General features: G+C 43.4%; 1 protein-coding gene across 3 annotated transcripts in view; it reads left to right on the top strand.

The window, feature by feature from the left end:
* FGF5 (fibroblast growth factor 5) overlaps positions 1-7,004 on the top strand; it is a 38,459-nt gene extending 31,455 nt beyond the window's left edge. For 2 of the 3 annotated variants that reach the window (XM_075929150.2, XM_075929151.2), the window contains exon 3: positions 4,609-7,003. In XM_075929150.2, coding sequence (XP_075785265.1) covers positions 4,609-4,962 — 354 coding nt within the window. In that variant the 3' untranslated portion in view covers positions 4,963-7,003. Of the gene's footprint in view, positions 1-4,608 lie in introns of all 3 variants that reach the window. The other variant, XM_006110918.5, reaches the window with a different exon arrangement.
* Positions 7,005-19,109: the final 12,105 nt, after the last annotated feature.

The following is a 19,109-nucleotide window of genomic DNA, read 5'->3' as shown; positions in this document are numbered from 1 at the left end:
GGGGTGGGATGCAGTCTCTAGGAAGGTGTATGGGGGCTGGAGTGGGAGTCCAGAAGCTTTGGGTTACATGGGGGCAGGAGGGGGGCAGAGGGTTGGGTGTGTGAGAGGCTGGGGTGCCAGAGGCAGGCTCTGTCTGGGAGGCCTTACCTGAACAGCTAATAACCCAGCAAGTTCCTTAACCAGGATCCCTGCCTTCCGTGCCCCTGTATGTGCTCACAGCTGCTACCGGGGCCACATTTGCTGCTGCGAACACTGTGAGCCCCGGGGGATGAGGGCAGAGGGGCACTTCACATGCTGCCCGTCCTGCAAACAGGCAGCTGCTATTGGCTGGAAATCAGCCAATGGGAGCTACAAGGGGCGGGAGCAGTGAGGGAAGCCTCTGTCCTCTACCCTCCCTGCCCCCCCGGCTCTCAGCATCGCACATGTCCCTGCAGTTGGCTTTACTGAGTGCCAAGCGAGGGCAGAGCAGGCAGTGAGCCACTGAGGCTCTCGCAGGCTGGATCTGCCGGCTCTGCAGGCCGCATCCGGCCTGTGGATCATATTTTGCCCTGCTGTGGTCTACAGGACCTTAGTTTAAAATTTGTATTAAAACCACTTCATTGGTGTGTTGCTGAAGATTATAAAATCACATCGCTAAAAACCATCCACCCGATGGCTGCCATTGGACATAGGGGCATCAGTTTAATAGGACTGCGCAGGGCCCCATAAGTCCTAAGGATGACTTTGCCTGCAGTAGAGTGATTTCAGTCAGTGTTTGGTTTGTTCTAGACCGTTTCAACTTGGATTTGACCCCAGAAAGGAAGAAGGGCCAGTATTACTCAGGTGGCTCTGCCCACCTTTTCTCAGCCCTGGGGAGGACGATTCATGGCTACGGAGGCTGAGGATGGAAAGTGGGTAGGCTGGGCATATGGAGACTGGGGGTGGGCTTAAGGCAATGCCGGGCATAGGAGAATATTGCCCCCTACTCTGACCCTGTGGAGAAACCCTGGAGAATATGACAGCCCCAGACAGTGTTATCTTTTCTACACTCCCACCCCCGGAAGTCCTAGTGACAGCTGTGGGCAGCAGTCTTGGAGGTCTCTGACCTCCTGCATGGATCCCTGGCTTCCCAGCAGTGTGCATGGGCCCCTTGGATCTCCTTTTCGGTGGGATGCAAGGCATATTCCGCCTTCTTAGTATGCAAAGTGAAGAAGTCCTTGGAAAGGATCCTTGAAGAAATTTCTTCCCCAGAGACACCCCTCCGAGCTGACCGATCTTACTATGATAATAGATAACCCAGGCCTCTCAAGTGAGCTCAGTTTGTCTCCTCCTAGGAACCAGCAGTGTGACGGTCTCATGTCTCCGTAGTGGCTTCCAGCCGCTTTGGAATGGATTCATGCTGCTGGCTTCCCTCGCTGGGGGATGCAGCCAGAAATCCCTATCAAGGGGTATATCAAGAACAGAAGTGATTGGTGTGGCCCCAGTATGCACTGAGGTGTGCTTGGATTTACCACTGGTATCTTCTAGGATTTACCCACACGTGGCCTTCTGTCCTTCTAATCTCCTGAAGTTCCCTGACCCCATAACTCTATGGGCTAGGAGAGATCCCTGCAAAGACAACATCCTCCCCAAAGAGACCTTCTGGGCACAACCCTTCTTAGGGTGTTTGTCTCTTTTCCTATCTCTGTACTGTGTCCTTCACAGGTTACTCATGTAAGTAAGGCTTCCTGGATTCCGTGTTTCAGACAGTGGTGAGGAATTTAACTCAAGTCTTTATTTTTGGAAGAAGCACGTTAATTTGCAAACTAGACTTGATGACCTCCCAAGGTCCCTTCCAGCTCTATGAGATAGGTATATTTATGTATGACACACCATGTTGAGTAACAAAAAGTGCATAATTAAAATAATTCTTCTTTCAAGCGGAGAACTAATGGCAATGAAAGTGAAGATGTTATGAAAAAGACACAATACAGGTCAAGGACATTCCCATTTGAGTTCTGGAATCCAACTCCTTCAAACAAAATATGGATTTCATAATGCGGTATCAAGCAAATCTGGCCATTTTCTGATTGGTTATAAAAAATTGTTTCTTTTTGTTTTCCTCTGCATCAGACTTTTAAGTTAAAAAGCTCAGCATGCCTTTTAGAATGAATAGATCTGAAGAATTTACTTTGAAATCAGACTTTGATGCACTTAGAAAACCGTTTTAGATGATCTCAGGACACCAATTAACAGTCTCATCGTTTGATTCCGGAAGTGGCAAATTCCTTTAGGGCTGCTGCTTAAGAATGTGAATAAATCATCATTTTCAGACATACACCTGTACATTTTTTAGGGCCCTCTTCTGTCTTTTTGTGTTTATATGTACATCTCAGTCTCCAGCTCTCCCATTAGGGAAAAAAAAACCTCCACTCAATGATATCCTGTGATTTCATCTAGATGAAGATTTGCACAGATTAAATTTCACAGCTGCCCCGATGTCCAACCATGGCAAAATGTCTACTTCCCACTTTTTATGGCAGATGAATTGATTGGCCGTGTTCCTGCATTCTGCTAACTCACACAAGAGAGGACTTGTTTCAGTGTTCTCATGAAAAATTGTTGAGACTAGGGCTGATATTTTCAAAGGTTACTAGAGGATTTAGCCACTCAACTTAAAGTGAGTTGGTGACTGAATCCTCCCATCTGGTTTGAAACTCTCTACCCAGCGCTATAAGGCCCTTATTCGGAAAAGAATGCTTAACTTTTACACCTTGGCGATATGTACCATATGGGACTGTTCCCTGGGTGTAAAACTAAGGAGATGCATAAATTGTTGCAGGGGCTCAGCGCAAGCAAAAATAATGAGGAGTCCAGTGGTACCTTAAAGACTAACAAGATTTATTTGGGCCTACACTTTCATGGGCAAAGACTCATTTTATTATCTGTGGGGACAACTGTCAATCCTGCAATGTGTTTAGGGGTCAGATCTAATGCCCACTGTAGTCAATGGAAGCCATGGGCTTTTAGGTGCCTAACTAATGGATTTCAATGGAAGTGAGGCACCTGCATGCTTTTGAGGATTTGTTCTTTAGTGCCGTTGGCAAAAGATTAAGCACCTATGGGTTTATTTACTAGAAGGAAACAAATGTTGAGGGGAGGCATAGATCAGTGGTTTGAGTATTGGCCTGCTAAACCCCAGATTGTGAGCTCAATCCTTGAGGGAGCTATTTAGGGGTCTGGGGCAAATCTGTCAGAGATGGTAGTTGTCTGGAGGGCAGGTGACTGGACGCAATGACCTCTCACCTCCCTTCCAGTTCTAATGTTGTGTGAAAACCTGCCTTTACATTAACAACATAGGTTTTGAGCCAAGGCCCTGAATATTCAGGGGAGCAGTATTAGAACTGTACCCCACAATAAATTTCCACCAAAGTGTAATACTTTTTGTACATCATTTTCTTGTTACGGATGATGATTACCTTTTTGAAAGCTATAGCTGATATGGCATTTGGCACCTCACAGAAGCAGCCCCAATCCTGCCACAGTGCAACGTGCCACAGGAATTGAGTGTGTATGTGGATTCTGAGCAGTTGGTGGATCTTAAATGTCAGATTGTACAGAGTTAGTTTCTCAAGGGGCTGTTCAGATTTACTCTGCCAGTCTGGGGCCCGATCCCTAAACTCCATGTTTTTCCGCTGGGAATTGGTGCGTAACAAATACAACTACCCTGTAAGGAAAAATGCTCTCTAACCGAAAGGCATTTTTAAAGGTTATCAAGAGAAAACAAAACAATCCAAAGTTAACACGACAATGCGATCAAGACTCTGTGCAGTGAAGCAATAAAAATCTGCATGCAGAATGTCCTTCTAGATTATTAAGTGGAGATGGAGTCAGAAAGCAATTCTTGTGAGGGCAGGAAATTAGACACAATAAAGAGCAAACCCTAATATTCCTTGAAGGAGCCACTAGAAATCAGATGTTTTTCCTTTAGGTGAAAGACAGTGAAGAAGCAGAAGGGAAAGGTTACTCCTGAGGCACATGATAGATACCTTCTGCCAAGATTTTTAAATGCTTCAAGTTATCTTCTAAGACTCTGTTTAGACAGATAAGTGGCCTGATTTTCAAAAGTGCTGAGCGTCTAAGTGCTGAGCAAAGTTGTTCGGCACAATTCACGTTTGAATTATGTAAAAGTGGCACTATGCAGGTTGAACCTCTCTGGTCCAGCACTCTCTGGTCCGGCAACATCTGTGGTTCAGCATGATTTGTTAGTGGGATGTCCACTTATGGGTGTAGCCAAGTTTCCTGTGATCCCACAAAGTTTGTTCACAGCCACCAGTCCTGGCTCTCAGTGTTCTGTGCTGTTATTTAGCTCTAATTTACCCCAAATGTCTTTTAAGAGCCTTGTAAGCAGAGGAAGTGTTGGTGATGCTGCTAGATAATATTGACGTCCCATGACTGGGCAAATTCTCTGGTTCGGCATCGGTCAGATCCGGAGGGTGCCGGACTAGAGAAGTTCAACCTGTATAAGAATTCAGGAGTCTAATTTATAGGCACCCATTATTGACAGTGTTGGCTCTCTTGTCTTAACAGATCTTGTTGCTTGGTCAAACAAAAACCTTTCAACAGATTTTTATTTGTCTGCTTTCTTAGGCCAAATTCACAGAAGACTGCAAGTTCAGGGAGAGGTTTCAAGAAAACAGCTATAACACATATGCCTCGGCAGTTTACAGGACTGAAAAGACTGGGAGAGAATGGTACGTAGCTTTGAACAAGAGGGGCAAAGCCAAAAGAGGCTGTAGTCCCCGGGTGAAACCCCAGCACATCTCCACCCATTTCCTTCCAAGGTTCAAACAGGCTGAGCAGCCAGAACTGTCTTTCACCGTCACTGTCCCCGAAAAGAAAAAGTCACCTGCCTCCACCCCAGCAAAACCAAAGGTTTCATTGTCTGTGCCTCGGAAGAACCCCAACACTGTTAAATACAGACTGAAGTTTCGCTTTGGATAGCTGTTAAACTGATTGCGACAGAGGAACACTTTTCTCAGGAGCTGCTGCTGCGTGTGTGAGAGCCCTTGGCTTACAATGGAAGACAGAGCCTCTACTGCACTTAGCCGCATTAGGAGGTCAAACAGGGAGATACTCATTTGTTTCAATTTGACCCCAGCCAAATTGCTTTTTGATGGTCAAGAGTGTTAACTGAAATGGAATTCTTCATCTAGCCCCAGGGAGGAAAGCAATGGTTCAGTTCAAATGAACATAAAGGCTTTTGTTTTTTGCCTTAAATGTATTCTCATTTTCCTACTCTCCAAAGCATTGAGATTATACTGTACATTTTGAGACAAGTATGATGGATCCGTTACATTTTTGCTTTCCAAAGAATACACTTTTGTGTCAATACAATATTTTATGACTTTTTATTTTGGGTTGTCGGAAGCAACAAAAAGGTACCTCGACATTGAACATATTTTCTTACTTTCACTGTTTTAACTAATGACACTTTTTACAATCATTTTCATATGAGACATTTGTTCAGCGTCAACATATAATTTATAACCATTTTTCCTCTGCATTTCCTCTTTTTGCTGCTCTTTTTACTTCTTACTGTACCTCAAACTTGTATATCCAAGTCTGCCTTTTTTTAAAAGTTTGATTCCCCTCCTCTTAGAACTCAACGCTTTAAGAAAAACTGTGCATTGTAATTTATGTCATGATTTTTTTGGTTTTGGAAGGATTTTATTTTATTTAAGACTGCGGATGTGTTTCAAGTTTATGGAGGGGAATGCTACATTTGTTGACCCTGATTCCAGTCCCCCCCCCTCCTACTCTTTCTTGAACAGCTGGAAGAATAAGTCTTATTCTGTCCATCAAACTATCATTTCGAAGTCTGTGTTTAAAATACCTCTGTCATGACCCTGTGGCATTCCTGCTATTATAGGTCCACAGGGAGGGAGCTGCTTTTCAGGGGAAACCAAGAGAGGCAAGAGCCATTCCATAGGTGTATCAGATAACAGCCATCAATGTCATGCCCTATTATCAAATTCTGTCATCATTCTACTCAGCAAGTAAAACCCTCTCCTGAGACTCCAATTCCAAAGGTAAATGGTTCCTGTGAGTGCATCTGCCTCTTGTAACAAAATGATGGGATGTGGATTGAAAGGCTGGTCACATGCTACAGGAATCAGTCCTATTCTGAGAATGCGTAAGTTGTTGTTGGCATCCAACCAGTGGGCCAAATGGGGTGCACGGGTGTAACTAAAAGCAGAATTAAGTTCTTTGGGTCAGATCCTAAGCTGGAATAAATCAACCTTGTTCCCATGGACTTCAATGGAGCTACACTGATTTACTCCAACTGAGCATTTGACTTGTTGTCTCTCCAAATGGAACATAGTTCTGCAAATGTTTTAACTCATATGATTTATGCAATTTATTTATTTAATTGATTAATATACACTTCACACTGAAACATGTTTTATTTCATCTTAAATATGGTAATGTGGCAATAAACAATGTTAAGAGCTACTTGAACTTTTGAAAGTATTTTTTCCTGGTATTGTAGAGTGGTATACCTTATAATTTTAAATAATTATTCATTTATGTTTTTTCTAGTAATTAATTATGCATATAAAATAATTTTGTAATACACATAGGTCTAGCTGTGTTGTATATGTGCAAAAAATAGTAGAGTTTAAACTGACCACCAATTAAGCCTTAATAGATTGGCTTGTATTAGTAGATCCAAACTCTCATATTAATTGAACTAACATTTTAGTTGCCTATCAGTAATTACAAAGCCATGTGCTACATTCAGATATTTTACCAAATAACCAATACTCATACAAAACATTATTTCCATTAAAAGCTTGGCTTTTCTTCCATCCTTGTTCTGAATGAGTCTGAGGCCTTTTTCCAAATATTTCATTTCATACAGCATAAATATAACCACACTACGTAGTTGTCTTTATTTTTAAGAATGAGACTAACAAGATTTTTGCATACATGCATACACTATACATACCACAAGAGATGGTGCTGCCACAATAAAGTAAAACTGTGTTTAATTTTAATACACAATTGTCTTTTCTTTTGTCAATTAACCTACAATGGTTTTATTGAACATGAAGAATGGATGTTGCTAAATTAGCTACTATGTGTTTCTATTAAAGGGTTTGGCAGCAGATAATATTGTTTACAATAAAAGGTGAGGCAAAATTACCATACAGGCTACTTTTGTACTACATGCTCCACATATTTTACATTTGACAGAAGACCCCAATCACTTATCTTGTACACTTATTTTGACTTGATTAGCACTGGCCAGGTTAAAGCAGAACAACAAAGATGTGTTATGCATGCCCATGCTCATTAATTTCAAACACTAAAGCCAAAATAAAATTCAAAACTTCAAATTGCACTTCTTATCTACAGTGTACCAGCCATACACAATTACATATAATTAATGCTCAGTGAAGCATGGGGCTACCTAAATTAACTAATTGAATGAACACATTTGCAGAAGACATATATAATACAGCACCTTTCTAATCCTCATTACCCAGGGAGTCTACACATATACTATGTGGATGGTTAGGCCTGATGTCAATAAACAGAATTGTTTTTACCAGTAGAATAATAATAGACAAAATATAGTCAGGATCTTTTATGAAATATAATCGTCTTCTATCACAAAAAAATCCTCCTACATTTAGGTTAGAATCCTTGCAGCTGCAACTTTAGTGTCACTTTTTAGTAATAGTGGGTACTAGAATAAACAGATCTCTTTGCCTCTGGCAAAACAGAAAACACAACAAACTAACAGCCCCCCCCCCCCCCCCAGTTAGAATTCTTTCAGAGCTGGCCACAAAAAAACCCACTGATTTTACCAGCTAGCTCTCTAATCCTGCAAACATTTGGGTGCATAACTTTACCCATGTGAGCAATCTGATAGAGAGGATTATGATTTCTATGACTATAGAGAAAAGGAAGAACACAAAGACAGTTCCTGCTCCGGGGAGCTCACATTCTAAGAGAAGCCATGCTGTTTCGCGCTATCAAACTGGCAGCTCTTTTGTTTATTACGATTTTCAGCCAGACCCACACACTGACTTACACTTGTGGAAGAAAACAAAACATAGATTTGAAACCAAATGCAAATGGACTGTTTTGACTATTTTTATTCCTTCCCTTCATCAGCCCTTTGAATTGTTGCTTACAGTTGGATTGCATTTACAGAGGTAACCTATTTATAGCATAAAGGACAACTTTTATCCCTGCACTAAAGAACTCATGTTAGGCTATAACCTGCAAACAAAGCACATGAATTATGTTACTCACGTGTGCAGTCCTCTGAAATATAAAGGCTCTGCATGACCTGCAGCCCACAGGAACTTAGGCATGACTCATCACCAAGGGAAATCTTTCCAGTGGTTTTAATAGGAGTCAGACTTAGCTCTGAAGAAGCCCCAAATCAATGGGACTACTCCCATGAGCAAGAGTGGTAAGATCAGACCCACTATCATCACAATGTTTGCTTTGCTATTTTGTGAGACACATACACTGTTCTACCGGAATATCAGAAGGTGTCGGCCGAAATTTTACTTTTAGTGCACTAGTTAATGTGGTTTATTCCACTAAACTAGACCCCCCCCCACACACACACTAGGACACAGAATAAGGGATCTTTCCATATATCCCACAGAGAGATTAGCAAACATGTAATCTCACAGTTATAGGTCCAGTTCAAATATGTTTCTCATTAAATCCTTTGCTATTCCCACTGTGGGAAGGTGGAGAATTTATCAGATTTCAGTGCAGTCAGGTGAAATTCTGCTGAGGAAGCAATACCATGCTTCTTTTTTTCTCCAGGGTACAATTACAGCAATGCTTCCCTAGCAGTATTTTACCTTACTGTAGGTTTCTTTCTAGTGCATTTCAATTCCCCAGAATTCAGTGCCTTTTTGCTGGATAATGTCTGACTGCTATGGTTCCCAGGGTTCTGATAATCTGGAGCACACATGGGATGACAGGTGGGGTTTTATGAGATTATTACAAATGTTTAAATAAGAATCCTAAACCCTTCAAAATGAATTATGTGAATTAAGCTGAAAGGGGCACAAGAAGACTTTCCATATGGAGATCCAATGCCTTCATAACACCTCTATTTCCACTCCTGGAGTGCTTAGCTCCTTTGGAGCGTGGGGATGGGATGCTGGGCTTGTCCCTGCTACTAGCTGTGCCCAGAATCTCTTTTTAGGGATGTTCCTGTGTTATACTTGTAGAAATAGAACTTGCAGAATTTTGTTGGGGGGGGGGGGATAAGGCAATATGCCACATTTATTATGAAGGCAGAATTTATTTACTATTCCTAGCTACTACAGTTACTCCCCCCCCCCCCCCCCCCACACACACTTACTGTATGATCATGAATAGTGATAGAAATGTAGCCGTGTTAGTCTGGGGTAGCTGAAGCAAAATGTAGGACAATGTAGCACTTTAAAGACTAACAAGATGGTTTATTAGATGATGAGCTTTCGTGGGCCAGACCCACTTCCTCAGATCAAATAGTGGAAGAAAATAGTCACAACTATATATACCAAAGGATACAATTAAAAAAAATGAACACATATGAAAAGAACAAATCACATTTCAGAACAGGAGGGGGATGCAGGGGGGGTGGAGGAAGGAAGTTAAGTGTCTGTGAATTGATGATATTAGAGGTGGGGAGAGTGGGACGTCTGTGAGCTAATGGTATTTGAGGTGATAACTGGGGAAGCTATCTTGGTAAGGGGTAAGATAGTTTTCGTATTTGTTCCTTCCTTCCCGGAGAGTGTCGAATTTTAACATGAATGACAGTTCAGAGGATTCCCTTTCAAGTGCAGATGTAAAAGGTCTTTGTAGCAGAGTGCAGATGATTAAGTCATTGAGAGAGTGTCCTTTCTGGTTGAAATGGCAAGAAACTGGTTTTTCTTTGTGATCTTGTCTGATATCTGTTTTGTGGGCATTAATGAGTCACCAGCTGATGTGAAATGGGACTTTGATCTTTTCTTGATAGGGCTTTTGTCTCTCTTGGGTGGGTTCTTCTGCAGAGCTGCTCCCTTTACACACCCACCCACATCCACACTTTTACATAGACAGGGATAAGGCAGTACAAAGTTAAAAATGGGTTTCAGTTACAATATGGGTAAGATGGAGCTTCAGTTACAATATATAAAAAATGTCTCCCTCCTCTCCCCCCCCAAAAAAAGTTCCAGTAACAGATTCTCCAATGGCAAATCTTAAGAGGTTACTAATAAATTAATCCAAATCCCATTCATAAACATTGGGCTGCAATTTATGAGGTTACATAAGGTCACAGTGGTAAATATAATTTAATAAAAGGGTGATTTCATTCTTCAGCCCTACACCTGAACATGGAGGGAGCCTCCTCTGCTCTAAAGTTAATGTAGCCTCAGGCAGAAAGAGTCACTCTAGCCTGCCCAGGAGTGAGATTAGCACCAGCTGTGAGAGATGATGCACAATCTATTAGCCCTATCCTCCCCCAATCCCTTCCTGTGAGTCTCAGCGTAAGGGATGATATCTGAATATAGAATATGGAGTTTGGGTGTAGGCCCTCCTCTCCCCCCCACCCCCAATTTTTTTTATTTGGTAACAGTTGAAACATTTTGTTTTGCTTTTGAGATGCACAAAAACTGATTTGAAAAAAATGAAATAGCAGGAACTTCCCCTCCAAAAAAAATATATTTTTTTTCCCCAAACAACAAGCCAAAACGGTTCTCTTTGGAAATGCTGAAATGAACTGGTTTTGACATTACTGAATTTCCCCCTTCCCACCCTCCCCCCAGTAATTGATCCCGATTCATGTTTCAGTCCATGATCTTCAGTGAAAAACTATTTTGCACGGAAATTTCACCCAGCTGTAATCAGGACTGGCGGCAGGTTCTTGGGGAGGAATTGTGCTATGGGAGGCATCCAGTATTCCCTGTAAACTGAGCACTTGGGGGGCCCCAGCTGATTAGCAGAGCTCCCATCGCCATCCACAGCCTGCAGCATGTGATTCTATTGGTGGTGCACATCTGCACATGCCTTGGTGCACATAATACAATTTATTCTGCACACAGATGGAAAAAATAGAGGGAACATTGGCGGCATCTGAGAAGGGGAAGCCAAGGCAGTACTCAATGGCTACGTCTAGACTGGCATGATTTTCCGCAAATGCTTTTAATGGAAAACTTTTCCGTTAAAAGCATTTGCGGAAAAGAGCGTCTAGATTGGCATGGACGCTTTTCTGCAAAAGCACTTTTTGTGGAAATGTGTCTGTGCCAATCTAGATGCGCTTTTGTGCAAAAAAGCCCCGATCGCCATTTTCGCCATCGGGGCTTTTTTGTGCAAAACAAATCTGAGCTGTCTACACTGGCTCTTTTGCCCGAACGGGAGCAGCATAGTATTTCCGCAAGAAGCACTGATTTCAGACAGTAGGAAGTCAGTGTTCTTGCAGAAATTCAAGCGGCCAGTGTAGACAGCTGGCAAGTTTTTCCACAAAAGCAGCTGCTTTTGCGGAAAAACTTGCCAGTCTAGACACAGCCAATATGTTCTGCATGGCAGTAGGCTGTATATTTTGTGAATGAATTTGGTACCATTTTGAAAAAACAAGGACAGAGATTTATCCCAGAAGCACATAAAATTCATTGAGCCAAGCAAGAATTCAGTTTCTGGTCTGGTGCCTGGACTGAATTTGGTCCATATTCTTTACTATAGAATTTATTAGCAGACATATCCAGCATTGCTTGGGCCCTTAACTCTTTTTTTGGAGGGGGTTAAGAGATGCAGGATTCAGAGCTGGGGTGTGTGTGTGTGTGTGTGTGGTGAGGGGCGGGGCTTAGGGAAGGGAGTGAGGATTTTGAGGTGAAGGAGTCCAGGCAGGGGTTGGGAGGTATGGGGTGGGGAGTGGGGAGCTTAGGTCAGGGGGCTGGGAGGTGTGGGGGGATTCCAGAGTAATGATTTGGAGGTGAGGAGGGGCTCTGGGCAGGGGGGTGGGAGGTGTGGGTGGGTGCTGGAGTAATAGATCAGAGATGAGGAGTAGTTCAGGGCAGGGGCAGAGGGTGTAGGGGTGCAGTAGTAAGGATTCGGGGGAGAAGAGTGGCTCAGGGCAGGGGGGTGGGAGGTGTGGGAAGCTCAAGGCAGAGGGAGGGGGCTCAGGACAGGGGACTGGGAGGTTGGGGAGGCTTATTGGGGTCACACGTGGCAGTGAGGGTAGTGCTGCTCCAGCAATGGCTCTTCCTAGGGGTTTGGGGCTGTTCTGCTTAGGAGGTGGCTCTGCGGGGTGGGATGAGGCTGCCCTGCCTGGCTGCCCAGAGCAGCATCTGGGTCAAGTGCCATCAGCACCTTCTGCAATCAGGCTTGTTCAGTTCTCAGACTTGCCTCTCTGAATTCTCCCCCAAAGCCACTGGGCTTTCCAGGACAGACGTGTAAAAGAATTTCATGCTCTCTGTGAAACCCACATGACACTAAAAGCTCAGATTGAAGGGTTCCCAGCTCCCAAGACATTCCATGAGTCTGGTCCAACTCCACACAGTCCAATCTGTTCAGCTAGATTCATATGCATTTTACTATATATTTTAGAAGCATGCACTTGTCTATCTGACCATCTGTGAGTTCATTTGTTCCAGAACTCCTCCTAATCAATGAGACCTAGGACCATCAAATTTGGTATGTGGCATCCTCTTATATCTTAAAGAAAGGAAAGGGTTTGGTTGTGCCAGGACAATGGGATGTGCCTGGAATTCGATTGTTTCTCATAAAATGGAAAGGGAGGGGTCTGGTAGAAGAGAGTGATACGGTAGAATGACCACAGGGGGGCAGAAGGGGATCAGGACAGCTATAACCATATTGCACTAGCAGGGGGCAAGTGTGGAGAAAGGGAGAGATATCTACTATAGATTTTAGAGAATTTGTCTGTTTGTGTGTCGGTTTGTCTGTGTGTCTGTCCCTCAGTCAGGGGACATGCACCCTTCCCCAAGCATAATTTCAACAGACCTTAGATTATATCAACATGGCCTTTGGGGGTTAGACTAATCCAGCTTCTTTGCATGGTTCTTTTGTACTGGTTGCAGCATTCAAGGCTGTAAATCAATTGCCCTCTTTGTCACGGTTATTGTCATACCTTGTGAATTGTTACATACTCGTTACATTTGGGCTCACAAGAAGAACATGGTGTATAGGTCCAGTAGTTACTGGGATCCATTCCCCCCCTCAGTCCTGGAGAAAGGGGAAGACGTTCTCATGCTTTCATCTTCCTTTCTAAGCTTTGCTATCCGACTGGTAAGTGTTTGAGTCTGAACGGTGCTTTCCTGCTAGCCAAGCTGCCTAAACACTTTGTACGCCTGCAAACTGTAGGCCCGATTGTCCCTTTGCAGCATGAGCCCATGCTGGGAGAGTGGGGAGGGGGGGTGTAGAGCAGCTCTGCCTTATCTAGAACTGCACCATCCCTCAAGCAAACATAATCCTCCCCTCCCCAGGCTTTCCCGTGTGTGATCCATGGCCAGGGAGGGGCTAGGAGCTCAGGAGAGTGCAGGGACTGCATTATGCCCGGCTTGACTTGTGGTGCGAATTTAAAGGCAGAAACCACAATTCTCTACCCCTTCTTGCACACTCGTGCAAGAATAAGCACACTCTGACCCTGTGTACAGCTCTACAGCCACCTCCAGGGTGGCACATGGCAGCACTAGCAAGAGACTGCAGCAATGCTAAGAATTCTTTACTCCATGGGATGGGAAATTTCACTGGGCAGAATGCATTGGGCACTGCCAAAACTAGAATCAGGACACATGTTTGCAAACAGTGCTATGGACTCTGTACTTATCTGGGGTGGCGGCACCTCAGCTTATGGATCTTTCAAAACAGTTGTGTTTGACCATCTGGTATCTTAGTGTCTCCTTAGATGGGGCACATCTAGCCCCGGGGAAAATGCGTTTCTGGGCGAAGTCACAGTTATATAATAAGGAAACGGATGTAAGTGCTCAAGTTAAATAGCCGCGTACAACAGGAAGTGTTCTAATCGATCCGGCAGCTGCTAGCACTAAAGCTACTGTCTAGCCTCTTGTGTGCAATGTTTCCGTGGAATTTTGGAGCAGAAAGGGGACTGGGAGGTGCAGGGAGGAATGGTTGATGGTGGGAGAAGGGCTGGAGCCTCGGACTAAGATGTCCTGAGTACAAGCACCAAAACACTGGCATTTGAGAGGCTCCCCCAGTGTTGATGCCCCAATGCTTCAGTGAGGCACAGTGTGAGCATCAGAGCCACCCAGACTCCCTCTTGGCATGCCAAGGGCACTCTGGTGCTGTGGCTTTGGCTACTCCCAAGCTCCTACCCCAGTATTTCAGCCCTGAATACTAGGGCCCTATCAAATTCATGGTCCATTATGGCCAATTTCACAGCCATAGGATTTGAAAATTGGCAAATTTCATGTTTTCAGCTGTTTAAACCTGACATTTCACGGTGTTGTAACCGTGGGGACCTGACCCCTTAGGAGGTGGGGGGGGGGTCACAAATCGGTTGTATGGGGACCATGGGAGTGCCACCCTCACTTCTGTGCTGCCTCAGAGCTGGACTCTAAAGGCAGCAACTGCAAAGCTTTCTGCAGCCATAAGAGGTGTCAAGAAGTAGAGTTGGGTCTGATCTCCCCTGTGCTGCTGGCTAAGGGTGTGGAGGTGCAGGAGTCAGGGGTGAGGGTTCAGAGGGGCTCAGGGAAAGGAGCTAGGCAGTGGGGGGGTGCAGGAATCAGGGTTGGGGGTGAGGAGGGCTCAGGGCAGGGAGTGGCAGTGCAGAGAACAGGGCAGGGAGTTAGGAGGTGGAGGGGGGACCTCAGAGCAGGAGTAGGGTGCCCTCTGGCTTCTCCCCAAGACTGGCCCAGGTCAGCATAGGCAGGGTGGCACAAGCTACAGGCCTCCCGGCTGGCTTCTCCTTGGAATCAGTCCAGAGCTGGGCGGGCCACATGGCCTGTCCACTGGCTTCTCCCCTAGGAGGTGGCACCTGCTGCCCCCTGAGGTCATTCTTTGGTATAACTGTCCCCTGTGTTTGCTGCCCTCCTGTGGTCATTCCTGAGCATAACTGTCCCTGCTATCACCCCTCTCTCTTTCCATCTCCCTTTCCAATCACATTCAAGGCACATCCCATTTTCCTGGCACAACCAACCCTGGCCTTGATTTAAGTGATCAGGGGAAGCTGCACACCACATTTGGTGGACCTACCACTACCATTTAGGAGGAGTTCTTGAATAGACAGACTGACAGATGCACACATTTTCTCGATATATAGTAGATTTATCGTCATATTGTCCCTGTGAGGCCAGCAAGTATTGGTATCTCCTGTTGGCAAATCAGCATCTGAGACACACAGGGATTAAGCCCCTGATCCTCAAAGGTATTTAGGCACCAAACTCACCTTTAAATCAACGGGAGTTAGGTATCTAAAAACCACTGAGGATCTCAGCCTGCAACCTATTAAAAGTCACACAGTATCTGTGTAGAGCTGGGAATTTAACTCCTGTCTCCTTTGCCCCTGAGACTCCTCTTTCCCATTCCCTCATGGTCTCTAATGCACAAACAAAACAGTAATATGGGTCTGTGATAGGGCAGTCATCTCCCTTAAGAGGCTACCTACTTGTGTGGGAGTCTCGGGGCATGTCTACACTGGGGAGTTAATTCAAAATAACTCCCCTCATTTCAAAATAACAAGGCAAGCATCCACACTACCAAGCCTGCTATTTCAAAATAACAGGCTTGTTATTTCAAAATAACGCCTGCTTGTGAAGAGGAATAAGCTTATTACAAAATAGTTATTTTGGGAGTTATTATTTCAAAATAACTTATCCTGAGCTTGCATGGGCAAAACCCACTTCTTCAGAAGAGATGATTTGTGTGGTTTAGTTTGTAGGTTTGGGTGGTTACAGCCACTATACACACCTGAGAACAATATATTGTTATCAAGGGCCGGGGATGGCTGGAGCAGGTAAGCTTGGTAAGGCAACAGGAAATTGTATGAATGGGATCTAGAGTGAAACAGAAAGTCAATGAGGAGGGAGGGTTTAATCAAAAGGGGCCAATTTGACTAGTCAAACTGCTCATAGTGATAGTGACAACTCCTGGGATGCATGTTCGTTGGCTGAGTGTTTATGGTTCTGTCTGTCCCTTGCTAAGTTATGGAAGGTTGCATTTGGTAAAAGACAGTTCGTTTTCCTTACCTGACATGTACAAATGTAATAAGCCAGCTGATCTATTCCAAGTGGAAAGAAATGCTGTGATGTTCTTGTAAACTCCACCCAAAAACTGTTACAAAGACTGGAACTTCCATCATTCCCCTAGTAAGCGGTAACAAGAAGTCCGTCAGCATCTGTGTATCCCTTGAATCTGCAGGTATTACATCCCTTATAGTTCAAAAAACCAGGCGTGATGTGAGATGATACTAAATTTAAATATCAGTTACTAACCTGAAGGTCACCCATTGGGACTATGAAACTGAGTGCTTGTTTCTCTGAAAAAAGGTGAAACATCTCTTTGCAAAGTGGGAAATGTTCTGCATTTAGTACCCCTGGAAATGTAACAAGTACTATGAAACAAATGGTATCTTGTTTCACTCTAAAATTGATAGAGTGAATTGATAGCAGCTTTAGCCTCCCTTTTAAGGATAATATCTCATTCAACACAAGTATTCTAGTTACTGCAGCGTGTATAAATAATGGCTGTGGATCAGGCTGAAGACTTTATTTGCCTGATAATTCGTTACATGCTGAAGAGATTCAGAATTGGTATAAAAGTGTTTTAACTGTAAAAGAAAATGTCTCTGGAACTTAGCTGGGAATCTGTCTTCTGGGATCATCTGCAGCTCTCCTGTCTTCCAACGATGGAGGATAGGGTCATAATTCAAAATGATGTGGACAAACTGGAGAAATGGTCTGAGGTGAATAGAATGAAGTTCAGTAAGGACCAATGCAAAGTGCTCCACTTAGGAAGGAACAATCCATTTCACACATCCAGAATGGGAAGTGACTGTCTAGGATGGAAGGGATCTTTCTAGGATGCAAAAAGGGAAAGGGAAGCGACTGTCATAGTGGACCACAAGCTAAATATGAGTCAACAGTGTGACACTGTTGCAATGAAAGCAAACATGCTTCTGGGATGTATTAACAGGAGTGTTGTGAGCAAGACACGAGAAGTCATTCTTCCACTCTACTCTGAGCTGATTAGGGCTGGAGTATTGCATCTAGTTCTGGGTACCACATGTCAGAAAAGAAGTGGAGAAATTACAAAGGTCCAGAGAAGAGAAACAAAAATAATGTAAGGTCTAGAAAGCATGACCTATGAGGGAAGATTAAAAGAACTAGGTTTGTTTAGTCTGGAAAAGAGAAGACTGAGAGGGGACACAACAGCTTTCAAATACCTAAAATGTTGTTACAAGGAAGATGGAGAAAAATTATTCTCCTTAGTGTCTGATAATAGGACAAGAAGCAATGGGCTTAAATTGCATCATGGGAGATTTAGGGTGGACATTAAGACATTAGAAAAAAACTTCCTAACTGTCAGGGTGGTTAAACACTGGAATAAATTGCCTAGGGAGGTTGTGGAACCTCCATCATTGGAGATATTTAAGAGCAGGTTAAACAGACATCTATTGGAGATAATCTAGAATTCTACATGGTGCTTGGTCTTGCCATGAAGGCAGGGGATTGGACTTGATGACCTTTCGAGGTCTTTTCCTGTTTTAGTGTTCTGTGAGTCTTTCTAGCCTCTGTTATGTAAGTCTGTAATGGAAGAAAACCTCAGGTCACATACAGCAATGAATATGTGTGTTATTGAATATGTGTGTTATTGAAGTGGAGTCCTTTCCCTGAGAATGGAGGGCCAATGATACAGGACAAATGTCAACCCTGGCCAGCAGAATAGAATTAATGGGCCCCTGCATGAGGAAAATTGTTATTGTAATAAATCTCAACCTCTTCTTCTAATGTCGAAAAATGGCAAGTGCCTGTGCTACTCGTGTTAGACTTGCAATCTAGAGGCTTGTCTAGGTCTCCAACCATGATGTTTTGTGTTATTATAGACTGCCTTCTATACACCCTCCAAAAAAAGTCACTTACTCTTTTATTTCTTATTTTTCATGTTAAATTACTTCTGGCCACATTGGGAAGGATTATAGTAAATGTTCACCAGCTTTCTCTGGGAAAAGCAGAATTGTGTATAGTATTATTATTACTATTATTATAACACTAGATGATTCCCAATTCTAATCTTGATGTAAAATTTGTTGCCTAAATGGAGTATGAAGTAATCTTATTTCTGGTCCTCTGAGAACCATATCTTAAGTGCTGTAATTAAAGACTGTAATTAAAGTGCTTGATGCCAGGTTTAGTCCTATACATATGGTGGTATTATTACTCTTAATTTTATGAATCTAGCCTTTTTAGGATTGATGTATTAAATATTTTGAGCTGTTTTGGGGAATTGAATTGAAATGACAGAAGAAAACACACCAGAAGCAGACTTTAAATCCCAGAATATAAACTGCCATGTTTTGTATGTGTTAATTTGGGTGAAACATAGTTGTATTATGCTAGCAGCCAAGAGGCCCTAGGTGTGAGGTAGGTGCTGTACATATATGAGATGAGAGACAGTTCTTATTCTAAAGAATTCACTGTTTAAATAGACACTACTACTTTCTTCCTGCCTTTGTCTTATCCCCATATAGATTTAGCCACCTACAGTAAAATCCTGGCCCCACTGAAATCAGTTGAAGTTTTGCCCCTAGTTCAGAAAACATTGACCAGACTGGATGTATTGTAAATGTCTGCAATAATACATTGTACGTATCATAGTATTTTGGGGAGTGCCACACAGGTATTTTTTCTGTGTCATGAGTGCTGGATACATTGGCTACTCAATGACATAAAGATATATAGTAAAGCTCTATATGGCCACTCATTTGAATCAAGTAAGCGCTTGTGCTGGTGGTGGTGGTGGTTGTTTGGCATCATGGTAAAGAAGAATTGATCAGAATTTGTGCTCGAGCAGCCAATTATAGTGATAGTTTTTATGGAAGTCACTATTGCACAGGGAGCCAGTCCAAAACTACAGACTATACAAACTACATGTGTTTGGGTTTAATCCAT

Source organism: Pelodiscus sinensis, chromosome 4, assembly GCF_052426305.1.
Source record: "Pelodiscus sinensis isolate ZL-2025 chromosome 4, ASM5242630v1, whole genome shotgun sequence".
Lineage (NCBI taxonomy): Eukaryota > Metazoa > Chordata > Testudines > Trionychidae > Pelodiscus > Pelodiscus sinensis.
Note: the sequence above shows the minus strand (reverse complement) of the source record. Positions and strands in the feature narration are given on the sequence as shown.